The sequence below is a fragment of the Nannobrachium achirus genome (genome assembly GCF_963921795.1).
Source record: "Nannobrachium achirus genome assembly, chromosome: 6".
NCBI classification, from domain to species: Eukaryota; Metazoa; Chordata; class Actinopteri; order Myctophiformes; family Myctophidae; genus Nannobrachium; species Nannobrachium achirus.
Genome location: NC_137815.1, coordinates 37,584,982 through 37,599,597, shown reverse-complemented (window position 1 = coordinate 37,599,597; position 14,616 = coordinate 37,584,982). Strand labels below are relative to the sequence as shown.

Genomic DNA, 14,616 nt, shown 5'->3' with positions numbered 1-14,616 from the left:
CACTGCATGCATGTTTTCCTCTGTGGTGGGGGGCTGGGAGGGGAGGAGGAGCTCTGGAGCTGCATAGTAGAGTGCAGATCAACAACTCTGGTTGAGCACAAGAGAGCGCATCATCCGACGTTGATAGAATATATATAATTAATTGTCATTCAGTACGTAGCGCGTACCGAACCGAGACCCTCGTATCGAACGGTTCGATAACGGTTCATGTATCGTTGCAGGCTTAAAAAATATATAATTTATATAGAAAATCCTGATCTTTTTCTCCCGATTCCAAACCGATCTTTTTCACTCCGATCACCCGATCTGATTGGGACATCCCTACTAAATATAATTGTTTTGTCATTACATGGCAGGCACACTTAACACTTTCTATGCTTTATATATAATTAATTATTTAGATAACGTGTGCCGCCATTGACTGCTTTATTTTGAAGACCCAACAAGCCACTGTTGTGGAAATTCACTATGTTGTCACAGATGTTTTCTTCCGCGGCTGTCCGTCGCTTAGATAAGGGCTGGCGATTTTTGCATAAAAGCCAACAGAGATTATTCCCTTCCTGATGACGTCATCACCCAAAGGATCACAGGAGATTGAGTTTACTTTCACCCGAGGGTCCCATTGACCCAGCGCTAGTGTTATTTCAGCCCTATAGAACACAGTTTCTCAAGCGCTATGCCGCAGACCGTTGGTGTGCTGTATGAGATGGCAGTGTGTGCCGCATAAAACTTTGAACCAAAGCAACCCCCCCAACTAAGGATTGCCAAATCGAGAAATATTCTTAACAGGTCACAAATTATCGGTTACAAAACAGTTAAGGTCCTACACCATGAATTTTCAATTTTCCTATTGTAGTCTTTTTTTGTGGTCCTCCTAGCACCTTCTATCCTCACAAAGTCCTATTTCTGAGCATTGTGTCTTCCCCTTTTTTTGGGAAGGCAGAGGTGAAAAGATTTCCACGGGTTCTCAGAACAGGCTGTACTGATAGCTGATGAGTGTGACGTGTGAAAGTGGGCCTTTAACCCTTTCAATGCCACCTTTTCACCACTAGAGGGCGCCCAGTGGCCATAGAAAACACCATAGAGAAACACCATAGCCGTGCGCAGCCATGATGCGCCTGAACACTTTCCTTTGTGCATGTACAGGAACAGGATGAAGTTAGCTTGAAGTTAGCTATTGGCTACCAAGCATTTTAGAAGCCCTATTTTCGGCGATTTAGCCATGATTAAACCTTGCACACCTCATGGATATGCATGGAACAGAGAAAATGAGCTCTAAAGATCCTGGATTGCATTGGAGTGGATGGTAAATATCGGCGGCACGACGCTCTCGCGGGCCGTGTAAACAGATGACGGCCGGCGGCGCGGCTCGAAAAAAAAAAAAAAATTACAAAGCCGAACTAGTTCGGGATAGGCACCCAGGACGTTAATAATTATCCCGAACTAGTTCGGGATGGCACAATAAGAGTTAAAAGATTCAGCGCCGGGTACTCGGTACAGAAAAGAAGAGGGGAAAGCAATGATATCAAAAGTCATATTATAGCTGCCACGAACACTAAGTTAAACGTTCAAACGTTCAATCTTATAAAGTGCCTTGAAATTGTTCCAGTGTGTTTGTGTCAATGTATTCTGTGGTGTTTGCAAGCAGCAATTGCAATGAATGTTGTTGTCTGTGGTGTGCAACTGCACATGCGTCTACAACAATGCTATCAGGATCAGTTAACTTTGGTTGCCGGTTTAGCCCGGATACAGAAGCGGCTTTCAAATTACCCGATACAGTAGGTGGGCTCTATACAGGGATTGGATCACTTGTGACATAAATAAACAGTCAGTGAATGGAAGGGGCGATTTATTTATTTTTAATTACATTTTTGATTACGTTCCTTTTCAGCTGTGATTCCACTCTTCTAACACAAGATGGGGCTGAATTCTAACTTTTGGAAAAAGCAATAAAACAAAGACGTACAGAGACGAGTACGGCGGTCTGGGACCTCGAACAAAAGACATGGGGAGACACGTTTGGCAGGGGAAGAGAGAAATTAACTCATTTACTGCCCTGCCCGAGAAACCAGAGAATTTAATTTATAAAAAAAAATCCAAAATCGGATCTTAGCTCCGCGGTTACTAAGTAACCTAGAGATAGTGCTTCTGGTCTGGGCAGATAACCGGAACCAGATCTTGATTTTTTTGCGCCGGAACAAGCCATTTCTCTGTGACCACTTCCTGCTCCATTTACTTCCTTTGTAAACATCACTGCTACTAGCTCAGAAAAAGACCACAGTGTGCACGCAGGTGCACGATGGACATGCACGCGCCCACGTTAAAAAGGTATGAAAATCACGGCAGTCAACCACGACAGTCGCAGTTTTTGGCAGTAAAGTAAATAAGGCAGGCACTTTAATTTACCATTGCGCCACCCGAATAGGCCTGCAACTAACAATTATTTTCATAATCGATTAACCGGTTGATTATTTAAATGATCAATCAAATTATGGCATTAATTAAAAAGACAATTATGCCTACATAAAAAGGAGATGGGTGTGTTTTGCAAAGTTGCTGTCAATGGTACAAACTGGGGTAAGCTACAGTGTACCCAGCTTGAACTTCACTTTGTCTCCACTCATTGCTGTGATCTTGGCCTACTCCTGAAAAGAATATCCAATGGAATGTTTTCCAATTCTTCGTTGTATAAACACATTTTGGTTAGCAAGAGAGTGAGAAGAGCGATGCGTGCCAGCAGAAAAACAGTAGTCTCATCCTGACTATGTGCCGTCTATGTTACTATAATATGTGACGGTCTGGAGAGCTATTCTTGCATTCATTGCTTTTCTCGCACAAACACATCCAACTCGAGGCTCCATGCAGTCACGTAAATGTTTTTTTGTGTTTGTCATGTTCTGTCTCAACTTCGGTTTGTACCCACCTAGTGGTTGTTTCAGGTAGTATTGTAATTTTCCACTAGTCTAGCAGTCTTTCTACACAGCTGCTAGCTTTGAGCAATAAAGCAGGTCTTCATGACCTCTTGTCAATCACACAACTGTTTGCCATGTGCAATTAGTTGAAGTATTATACTGTAAGTAAGCCCAGTGCTAGCAATTGAGGTCATTCAGTCAGTCAAATGTTTGTTCAGCACATGTCGGCAGCCTTGGTTTTTCTTGATTCTTTGAAGTTCATCGCTTGTAAGTGGATTTATCTCATTGTGCTGCTCTTTTGGTAAAAAAAATAAATTGATGTGAATTCATGTTTGTAAGAATGTTAAAATGCTAAAGTAATAAGTAATGTCTGAGCTTACAGTATATTGCTTAGACGCTTACATGTTTAATACTTTAATATACTTGATTCAGTATGCTGACTGTAGTTTATTTTGGATTCTTGAGACCAAAGCATTACTGTAAATGTTTTGTGATGTCTTTTAGCTGTTTTTATTTCAGTTTTACAAATTTGTATTAATTGGAGAGAACACAGACAACAGTAAACGGTCATCTTAACTCCATCTTCTGCCTCTTCTTCAAAACATGTTCGCTACCTGTTAATTTGTGTTAGGACACACAATGAGAGCAGGATAGTGTTCCCCTCAACAAATAACAATTTCTTTGGTTTAGCCCTGCCCACCAGTTTCAGACATGCTGTAGTTATTATATTATTGCGGCCGTTAGGTCGCAGTTTAGTTGCGACCGTTAGGGCGCAGTTTAGTTGCGGCCGTTAGGTCGCAGTTTAGTATCAAAACCTCCACCGGCCGTCCGTCACGTCACACGTCACACGTCACACCTTTGCCCTGCTCATATCTCCGCATCAGTATGACATCACACTGCTGACATCAGTATGACATCTGATGTCAGCAGTGTGATGTGTACACAAACCTTTGTGTACGTTGCTGTGGCAACAGTCTGTTGTTGCTGGTCTGTTAGTGTACACAAACATTTGTGTACGTTGCTGTGGCAACAGTCTGTTGTTGCTGGTCTGTTAGTGTACGTTAGCAACCACCTTAGCAACCATGGTTTTACCCTAACAACCAACTGTTTACCCTAGCAACCAACTGTTTACCATAGCAACCATGTTTTTTACCCTAGCAACCAACTGTTTACCATAGCAACCATTTTTTTACCCTAGCAACCAACTGTTTACCATAGCAACCATGTTTTTTTACCTTAGCAACCAACTGTTTACCATAGCAACCATGTTTTTTACCCTAGCAACCAACTGTTTACCATAGCAACCAGCTGTTTACCATAGCAACCATGTTTTTTACCCTAGCAACCAACTGTTTAACATATGGAGTTATATGTTGTTCGTGTCCAAATATGGGGCTTGTGAGGTCAGACAATGCCGGTCTTATATAAGGGTCATTTGTGTACGGTGTGATGTCATACTGATGTCAGCAGTGTGTGGAGATAAGCGACCAACGGTCGCTTATCTCCCGATTAGGGAGTCTTACTGGTATCAAAACCTCCACCGGCCGTCCGTCCGTCGGTCACACGTCACACCTTTGCCCTGCTCATATCTCCGCATCAGTATGACATCACACTGCTGACATCAGTATGACATCACACCGTACACAAATGACCCTTATATAAGACCGGCAAGAAACAGTGGTCTAAAACAGTGGTTGCTATGGTAACCAGTTGGTTGCTAAGGTAAAAAACATGGTTGCTATGGTAAACAGTTGGTTGCTAGGGTAAACAGTTGGTTGCTAGGGTAAGAAAACATGGTTGCTATGGTAAACAATTGGTTGCTAGGGTAAACAGTTGGTTGCTAGGGTGAAAAACCATGGTTGCTATGGTAAACAGTTGGTTGCTAAGGTAAAAGAAAACATGGTTGCTATGGTAAACAGTTGGTTGCAGTGCGCCTTGACATCGGAACCTCTGAGCACTCCTTGGGTATCACTTACGTTGGCTGTTCCAGAGTTACCTCCCTGCAAGGCTTGTGCCTCTATCCAGCTGATTTGCACGCAAACGAGTGGGCGCGCTTCCAGAGGATCAACAACAACAAAAAGCAGCAAGAACGCAAAGCCATTGACAAGGCCCTGCAGAAAATGCATGACACGCTGCTGCGCCACACTCAGCACCCCTAAAAACCAGTACTTGGGATTTGTTGATGTAAATGTTCACATAGAGTGTATTAATTGGTAAAACAAACTTTTGGCCTATTTGTGGAGATAAGCGACCAACGGTCGCTTATCTCCCGATTAGGGAGTCTTACTGGTATCAAAACCTCCACCGGCCGTCCGTCCGTCCGTCCGTCCGTCGGTCACACGTCACACCTTTGCCCTGCTCATATCTCCGCATCAGTATGACATCACACTGCTGACATCAGTATGACATCACACCGTACACAAATGACCCTTATATAAGACCGGCAAGAAACAGTGGTCTAAAACAGTGGTTGCTATGGTAACCAGTTGGTTGCTAAGGTAAAAAACATGGTTGCTATGGTAAACAGTTGGTTGCTAGGGTAAACAGTTGGTTGCTAGGGTAAGAAAACATGGTTGCTATGGTAAACAATTGGTTGCTAGGGTAAACAGTTGGTTGCTAGGGTAAAAAAAAGCATGGTTGCTGTGGTAAACAGTTGGTTAGGGTAAACAGTTGGTTGCTAGGGTAAAAAACCATGGTTGCTATGGTAAACAGTTGGTTGCTAAGGTAAAAAAACATGGTTGCTATGGTAAACAGTTGGTTGCTAGGGTAAACAGTTGGTTGCTAAGGTAAAAAAAAAATGGTTGCTATGGTAAACGGTTGGTTGCTAGGGTAAAACCATGGTTGCTAAGGTGGTTGCTAACGTACACAAACAGACCAGCAACAACACGTCAACACCTTTGTTTGTGTACGGTGTGATGTCATACTGATGTCAGCAGTGTGATGTCATACTGATGTCAGCAGCTATGTCTCTATATATGGAGTTATATGTTGTTCGTGTCCAAATATGGGGCTTGTGAGGTCAGACTTAGTGAGATTCGTCGGTTATCTCCATATATGGAGGGAGAACCAGCTTATGAGCCGATGAGTTGTGTCAGAGTCGAGATCCTGCTTGCATCTAATGTGTCGGTAGATAATGCCGGTCTTATATAAGGGTCATTTGTGTACGGTGTGATGTCATACTGATGTCAGCAGTGTGATGTCATACTGATGTCAGCAGCTATGTCTCTATATATGGAGTTATATGTTGTTCGTGTCCAAATATGGGGCTTGTGAGGTCAGACTTAGTGAGATTCGTCGGTTATCTCCATATATGGAGTGATGTGTTGGTTATCTCCATATCTGGAGATTCAACCTTCAACGATTTTGACATCTTGTTACTAATCTGTCGGTAGATAATGCCGGTCTTATATGAGGGTCATTTGTGTACGGTGTGATGTCATACTGATGTCAGCAGTGTGACAGGAGATAAGCGACCAACGGTCGCTTATCTCCCGATTAGGGAGTCTTACTGGTATCAAAACCTCCACCGGCCGTCCGTCCGTCCGTCCGTCCGTCGGTCACACGTCACACCTTTGCCCTGCTCATATCTCCGCATCAGTATGACATCACACTGCTGACATCAGTATGACATCACACCGTACACAAATGACCCTTATATAAGACCGGCAAGAAACAGTGGTCTAAAACAGTGGTTGCTATGGTAACCAGTTGGTTGCTAAGGTAAAAAACATGGTTGCTATGGTAAACAGTTGGTTGCTAGGGTAAACAGTTGGTTGCTAGGGTAAGAAAACATGGTTGCTATGGTAAACAATTGGTTGCTAGGGTAAACAGTTGGTTGCTAGGGTAAAAAAAACATGGTTGCTGTGGTAAACAGTTGGTTGCTAGGGTAAACAGTTGGTTGCTAAGGTAAAAAACATGGTTGCTATGGTAAACAGTTGGTTAGTAGGGTAAACAGTTGGTTGCTAGGGTAAAAAACCATGGTTGCTATGGTAAACAGTTGGTTGCTAAGGTAAAAAAAACATGGTTGCTATGGTAAACAGTTGGTTGCAGTGCGCCTTGACATCGGAACCTCTGAGCACTCCTTGGGTATCACTTACGTTGGCTGTTCCAGAGTTACCTCCCTGCAAGGCTTGTGCCTCTATCCAGCTGATTTGCACGCAAACGAGTGGGCGCGCTTCCAGAGGATCAACAACAACAAAAAGCAGCAAGAACGCAAAGCCATTGACAAGGCCCTGCAGAAAATGCATGACACGCTGCTGCGCCACACTCAGCCCCCCTAAAAACCAGTACTTGAGATTTGTTGATGTAAATGTTCACATAGAGTGTAATAATTGGTAAAACAAACTTTTGGCCTATTTGTGGAGATAAGCGACCAACGGTCGCTTATCTCCCGATTAGGGAGTCTTACTGGTATAGTTAAACTTACTATATAATATTTTTTTATTTTTTTATTTTCATAAACATAAAAGCTGTTAAGATGCTATTATAGCTAACAGGCTAGCTAGCTACTTTAGCAATATGCTAATGCAAGCTGTTTAGTGACGTGGTTAGGTCAGTTAACTCATAGCCTCGGGAACCCAGGCTTTTCATTTGAGTTAACTCACGTGATCTATCGTACTGGAGATACATATTCTGTGACTAGGTAAGAAAAATTAATGGCAGGCTGGGATTATTTATTTACTCTGGCAGTGTATGAGTTAAGTTGTGCGCTAATTTCTCACAGTAATTAGTAACGAAGCCAACTCAGTTCTGTAACGGCATTACCGAACTGGAAAAAGTAACTTGCGTTACCCCAAAACATAGTTGCAGTAACTCTACGCATGTTGTGTTGCCATCCGACATGCGAACCAATTTAGAGAATAATTCTTCATTAATGAATAGATTACGCACCCAGGAAAAAAGCAGTTTGGTACACTACACTGTAAAAGATATCAGACTATATACACAACAGGCTTAATGTTCGGGAATATACAGCCTGGAAATCTAAACCAGTTAATCCATATTTCCGATGTCAGGCTTTTTACGGAACAACTTGTCTGTGTTGTTGTCGTCCTGTGCTACACTGCACTACGTAAAAACGGGGAGGAAAAATGTATGAGCAAAAATAATACATCTACAAACTACCATCATGTAGCATTAAAACGTGGGATAGGTTTGTAGCTCTGTTTATTTGCAAGCGACACCATTTTACTGTGTAGTATAACATAAGGTATAGAACTGCAACAATAGCATATGCACTCATCGTTATCACAATCTCTCAGAAAACGCAGATTTTAATATTTTATTTTGTCGTCATACACACACCTCTAGGCTGTAGTCTGATTAATATTTTTTCGTAAGCCTGAGTTGTTGCAATTTCTGGTGGTTTCTAGGGCTGTCGCGGTTAGGAATTTCTGGAGACGATTAATCGTCATACAAAATAATCGCAATTGACGAATATATTGTCTTTTTTACCCCTTCATTTTATGCCACTATATAGTAGGCTATGAGCTTTGATAATACTCATACTGTACAAGTTAATGAAGAAGAGCAATTTAATTGCTTTTTGAACATCAGTTCAGTGGCGTAAAGTAACTATTAAGTACATTTACTTGCAAACTTTAGCCCTATACCGTGGCCAATCTACAAGCTCACAACGCGTCACAATGTATTGTGAAAATAGCCGATCTACAACCCCACAACGCGTCACGATGCGTTGTGAAAATAGCCGACAACTGCAAAAATAGCCGACAACTGAGAATAGCGACAATAGTCGATAATGTTTATCACAATCGATCCAGCATCTATACTCTAGTCTAGTCACCGTCTGTGTGTGATCATTCATCATCATCCCCCTCCAGACCAGAGCAGAGTTGCAGCGCTAAGCTAAAGGGATATAGTCCCGGGATGTGCATGGTACATGTGTCTGTAGGTCCGAGCTTGGATCGGTTGAAACAAACTTTTTAAGCATGTTTAGTTAGTCAGCCAGCCTGCCTGTGTGACTGCAGTGCGTGCCGTGCTGCTGTTGACTCTTGACTGACTGTGGAGTGGAGGATGAGCATTGAGCGTTCTGCGTTCACGGGGACGTTCAACAAGGAGAAGGCGCATTCAAGAATAAAGTGTTGACGTGAGGACGAGGTTTAAGAATGGTTTTATTGTCAAAACCCACTACTTTTTTAAATTAAATTGGATATTGACGATAATCGTGAATATGAAAAATTATCGCGAATAGACGATTATGTATTAAGTGCGACCGCCCTAGTGGTTTCTATAGCAGTAACCTTGTTTTGAACGAACACAAGGCTTTCTGGGAGAAAGCCTGGTGTTCGTTCACAACAGACAGTTTGGTTTCCGCCTAAATCCGCAGAAACCACTAGAAGAAGCGCCGTCGCTTTGATTTGGTTCCCTTCATTTGTTTCCCCAATCCCTATTAAAATGCTCGAGTAGCCTAGTGTAGTCTTGCCAGTTGTCTACGAGTTGGACTAAAAGATGCACTTACCAAACGAATTCTTCGAAAAGCAGAACTACGCCGCATCAAGGTGTTTTATTAGGTAGGCCCTAAAACTATGTCCTTGGGTGCAGGGGAATATTTTGGGTTAAAACTGCCAAAGTGTAGTCCGTCTAGGACTACAACATGACATGAAGTGGTTTCTGCTCCCGACCGGATCAAACCCCGAAAAGTGAAGTGATCCCAGTCTACTATAGCAGTGGTGTCAGCAGTATGAGCAAAGGTTGTTATGGCCTCCCCCTAGTAACAAGAAATCTTGTGAAATAAATGTTGCCAACCAATCATCAGTGTGAGTGATAAACATTTAAACTTTAGTTGACTTTGTTTTTCCTTTGCAGTCGAATGTCTACTAGATTTCAGCAAGCCTACACAGTTTTACCAGGAACTGTTTTTTTTTTTCTACTACAATTTTAACAACTTCTCTATTTCCTTCTTGCCAGGAATCTACAACATGGCTGATTCAGAGAGTAGAGGTCCTCCACTCAGATGCCAGTCAACAGTCTCCACTGAGGAGCCGCGTCCCTTCCACAGCTGGTCTCGTATCAACAGTGCTGGTCAAATTGTACTCCAGGATGCACTGCATATACTCCAGTCACCTGCAATGACCTCAATGAGCTCCAACTGTGGCCGGTTGGACATGAGGGAGCTGGAGACATTCCTCAGAGAACTGAGACAGGAGGGCCATCGGCCCACTGTTCTGCATAGCAAAGACGTCTACCGATATCGTTCCTGCATGACTCTCCCACTCGCAATGGGGAACCCCGTGGAGAGGGGAGGAGGCGACAAATTAACAGGCAAGAGGAAGAGAGGGAAGAAAAGGAACAGGCCTGCATCCAAACAACACCCTTCCTGGAGTACTACTGAGAGAGCCAAGCCCAGGATCAAGGGGATCCGACCCCCTGATTCGCTGCTGGATCACCGTGCCGTCATCTACCGTGGCTCCAATGGTGGCTTCAGGACCACTGTGTCGTCCCCTGTTATTCCTCGAGCACAGTCATGCTTGAGGCTGACTAACATTGAGGGTCTGACGGGCGGCCACACTGCTCGACTCCAGATACAGACATGTTGGGACTCCGATACTGACTCTACCACCCAGCAACGACAGAACTCCCTCACGTTTTCAGGAATACCGTTGCAGCCTTCTCAAAATGGCCGTGAGCCTTCGCAAAACGGCAGCAGGTCGCCCCCTACCACAGCTGTGGCTCTGTCGAACCAGAGGACCCTGTCCTGCCCCATCAGGATGGATGGAGGGGCACTGATAGGAGATTCTGCTCCGGTTATCTATGCCAACGGCCACATTCTGCCAGAGACTGACATGGAACTGATGGTTACTAGGAGGAGGAATGGAGCCCACTGGCCACAAGGCGGATACAAACAACAGAACGGGTTGCCGAGCAAGCCCATGGTTGTGGAAAATGGAGGGATAAAAGCCCTAAAAAGCAAGAACTATCTGAGACAGAAGGTTATCAAAATAGACGATTCTCGTTCAGTGGCCGAAGCCCGACGGGAAGCCCAGAATATCTTGCAGCTCAACCTCTCTCCTGTCATTCAGATCCAACCGTTTATATATAAATAACCATGAAAAAACTAAACCCTACCCCTCAACAACCCTTCCTTTCGCCCAACCTTCTCAACCTGTCTACACACCCCCTTATTACCCCAACATTATCCCAGTTGAACTGAAGGCTCCCAGACCCAAGCAACTATTTTCAGCATTTTTTTCTACACCAAGAATGTTCTGTCGCTCTTAAGATCAATGCCCACAAATTCCTGTTCTCTACAACAGCAAACTTAATTTATTTTTCCTCCATTTCTGAAGGTCATATGCCATAGTGCAGTATATGTTTAGGTTTCATGTCTACAAAACCTTACACCTGTAAATGTCACTAATTACTCTTATCTCTGTTATACTATCTCACCAAGGTCTTACCAATAATTCATTTGACAGGACAGGAGGTAACATTTTTCTGCTTTCACTTTTTGACTTTGTAGGACAGATGGCTGTATTTTATCAGAAAGTTCCCAAATCAACCATCAGATCTTTTGTTGCAGAAGAATTTTGAATGCATTTAAAGCGATATTTTGCTTTCAAACATGTTAGGGGTCATTTTAATGTCTGCTTTTGTGAGCTTCCCAGACTTACTACCCAGTTTATCATTTTTATGTTTTATTTTTTATACTTTATTAAAGTCATTTAACATGCAACTCATCTTCCAGAGAACAAATTCACTGTCATTTCACATTTTTTCACATGTCATCATGGCCCTGTATGGACATCTTGACCTTTTTTTTATTATTATTTTTTTAAGTGCAAAAAACCACCACCTACACAACAACAAAATAAACCACTTTACAGAGACCAAAAAATAAAATAAAAAAATAAGATAAAGAGGCTTTTTTGTTTGATGATTATGTCTGAGATACTTTTGGTTTGAACAAAAATACAAATAAAATGGACAAATCAATAGGTAGTGTTAAGTGGGCATGTTATCCTTATTTAATAGATAAGAGGCCCACCTTTTTTCAAATACATTTTCCTTACCATTAATTTTATATGTCGCCTTCTCCATAGAGTACATGTCCTCCAGTTTTTCCAACCATTTATCCACCCTGGGAGGTTCCAAACTTTTCCACCCCCTTGATATTTGTTTGAGTGCTGTAATTCTCATAATCCAAAAGAGATATAGATCTCTGCTCTGCAGGCTTTTGGGACGTGTTCCCAGGAGTATATTATGATTTTGTAAATTTAAAACTCTCCCAAATATTTGTTCTATTATTTGTTTAACTCTTGACCAGAAAGTTTGTATTTTGGGGCATGTGAGAAATATATGGGTATGATCCGCATTGCTCTCCCCACATTCTCTCCAGCAGCTAGAGTTTGAATGATACTTAGATATTGACAGAGGTGTTTGGAAGTACCTTATATTGATTTTCCAGGCATATTCCTGCCAGAAGGGTGATCTTAAGAAATTAAAAATGTCTTTGAAACTCTGATTCCACTCGTTTCCATTTATAGTAATTCTCAGTTCTTTATCCCACTTATCCTTAATGTAGACTAAATCTTCAGACAGTTTATAAGTTGCTAGATAAACCACTAACATTTTTTTAAACCATGTTAGATGAATGAGTTTGTATAGGAAGGGGGCGTGTCTGATAACATTAATATCAAATATCTAAATACTGAATCAAGTAACTTAAAAACAAAAAACTGGGGTGCACACAAAACATGTTTTGAAAGTGAAATATTCCTTTAACCGCCTGGTAGGATAGTAAGCATTCAGTTCAAGGGGTCCCTGAGGACCAGTGTTAAGTGACCACTGTAGGGCTTGACACAGGTCTAGGACATGTGGATCTAAAACTGACAGAAACAAACATATTTCTTTATGTGAGTGACAATGAGTAACATCACATGTCTGATAAGTGCCACAGGAGTGCAAAAGTGATTCACTGTGTTATTTTTGGGGGTTCAGATTTAAAGGGTAAGGAGTCGGTAGTTGGGCTCACTGTCATAGGTTCTACCACTCGCGTTTCAGTTTGACGGCAAAATATTCCTCTTTTTATAAATGAACCTGAAAATAGTGGGCAGTTTTGTCTACTTTATTGTTTTTATTTTTAGTGTTGACTGAGAAAACAAGAAAATATTTTGTACAGTGCTGCAGCATGGCTGCTCTGTGGACTGGACTGCAGCAGCATCAGCATGCACAAAGTCCTTTTGTTTTTAGTTTATCCCCATACAGGGAGCTAGTGAACCGGTTTATTTTATAGTAGTGAGTGTTGTGGAAATTCTGTGTATGCACAGAACCCTCCGACCAGCGATGGACTGCACACAGCATTGTGGTGGGTTTGTCATAGTTTGCTGCAGTTGACAACATTCTAAACTAATTTTGAATTGGATAATTAAATGACCACCAGATGGATGCTAAAATCTTTAGCTTTATTTGAAAAGTGTACGACTGTACGTACTCTAATAGTCACTTTGGCACACAACCTACCATCTATTCCATAACATTCTAATAATCTAGTTGGTTGAGAAAACCGAAAGTATTTGGTGAATTTGGGGACATACCAGTCAGTCCATTCAGAAAGCTGAAGGGCCTGGTGACTAAAGATATTGATGACATTTGTATTACTGATGTGGTCCATTAGCTGTTGTAAGAGGTGACCTACTGAACTATTCACTTGGCACTCAACCTGCCATTCCGTACTATTCTAAAACAATCTAGTTGGTTCAGAGAACTGAAATGATTTGGTGAATTTGGGGACATATCAGTTCATATCATTGAAAAATGTTCATACCCTGTTTGGGATCAAATTGAAGTCAGAATGCTCACCACAGCTATGCCACTCGAGGGCATTGTGGCTATTGATATGTTGATGACATTTGTATTACTGATTTTGTCCATTTCTCAGTTATGCGTATATTCAAGCAGTCTAAACAAAGTCCAGCCTCTTATACTGTTGCTTATCTTGAGAAGCACTCCGACTTGGACATTGCTGTACTATTAGGCATTTAATGAATAAAACAACAACGTTGTTGTCTATTTTTATTTCACTTCTGTAATTTTTGAATCAATTGACAAAGAATGTGAGGCTATTATTTTTTTCATGGTGAAATTTCCAAGGAATACTTAAAGAAAAGATGAACCCACAGTGGTGCTGATTTCAAAATGTATTTAGGAATAATTAGCCTCAAACGTGTTTTCATTTCATTTCACCGAGACAGGTGTTTGTTTTCGTACTGTACATTTTGACAATAAATTGCAGTGTTTCCCCAGAGAGTAGCAGTGTGCCAAATCCACCTTGTGTGCTTTCTAGACGTGTTTTCCACTGTGGTGAAGGACCGACCACCTAGAGGTCCCTGATACATCCATGTATTCTGATGACTGTTTGGGCTAAACGGCATTCCAAGATGGGGATAGTTACGCAGTATCCTCCTAGGTCCGTATTTGATTTCCCACCATGCTGGTCTTGTGATCTTTTTCTTTTCTTTTTTTTATTGTCTTCCTTGGTGCCGTTTTTTTTTTTTGGCACATGCCATGTTCATGTCCACTTTATCAATCATTTTTATTGATTTTATTTTTCTTGTTTGTCCAACATTAGTATGTTAATGTATTTCCTACACGATCTTTAAAATACAATAAAAACTATTGCTGAAAATGTCCTAAATGTGCATGGTTCAAAGCCCCTTTTACCTCTGCTAGTGGAAGCGATCTAAGG

The 14,616-nt window shown here is 41.8% G+C and overlaps 1 protein-coding gene across 1 annotated transcript in view; it reads left to right on the top strand.

The window, feature by feature from the left end:
- The window catches only part of ccdc71 (coiled-coil domain containing 71), a 34,783-nt gene extending 23,795 nt beyond the window's left edge, over positions 1 to 10,988 (top strand). The window contains exon 3 of the mRNA XM_080727303.1: positions 9,840 to 10,988. Within this exon, the coding sequence (XP_080583429.1) occupies positions 9,851 to 10,975 (1,125 nt within the window). The 5' untranslated portion in view covers positions 9,840 to 9,850 and the 3' untranslated portion in view covers positions 10,976 to 10,988. The remainder of the gene's footprint in view (positions 1 to 9,839) is intronic.
- Positions 10,989 to 14,616: the final 3,628 nt, after the last annotated feature.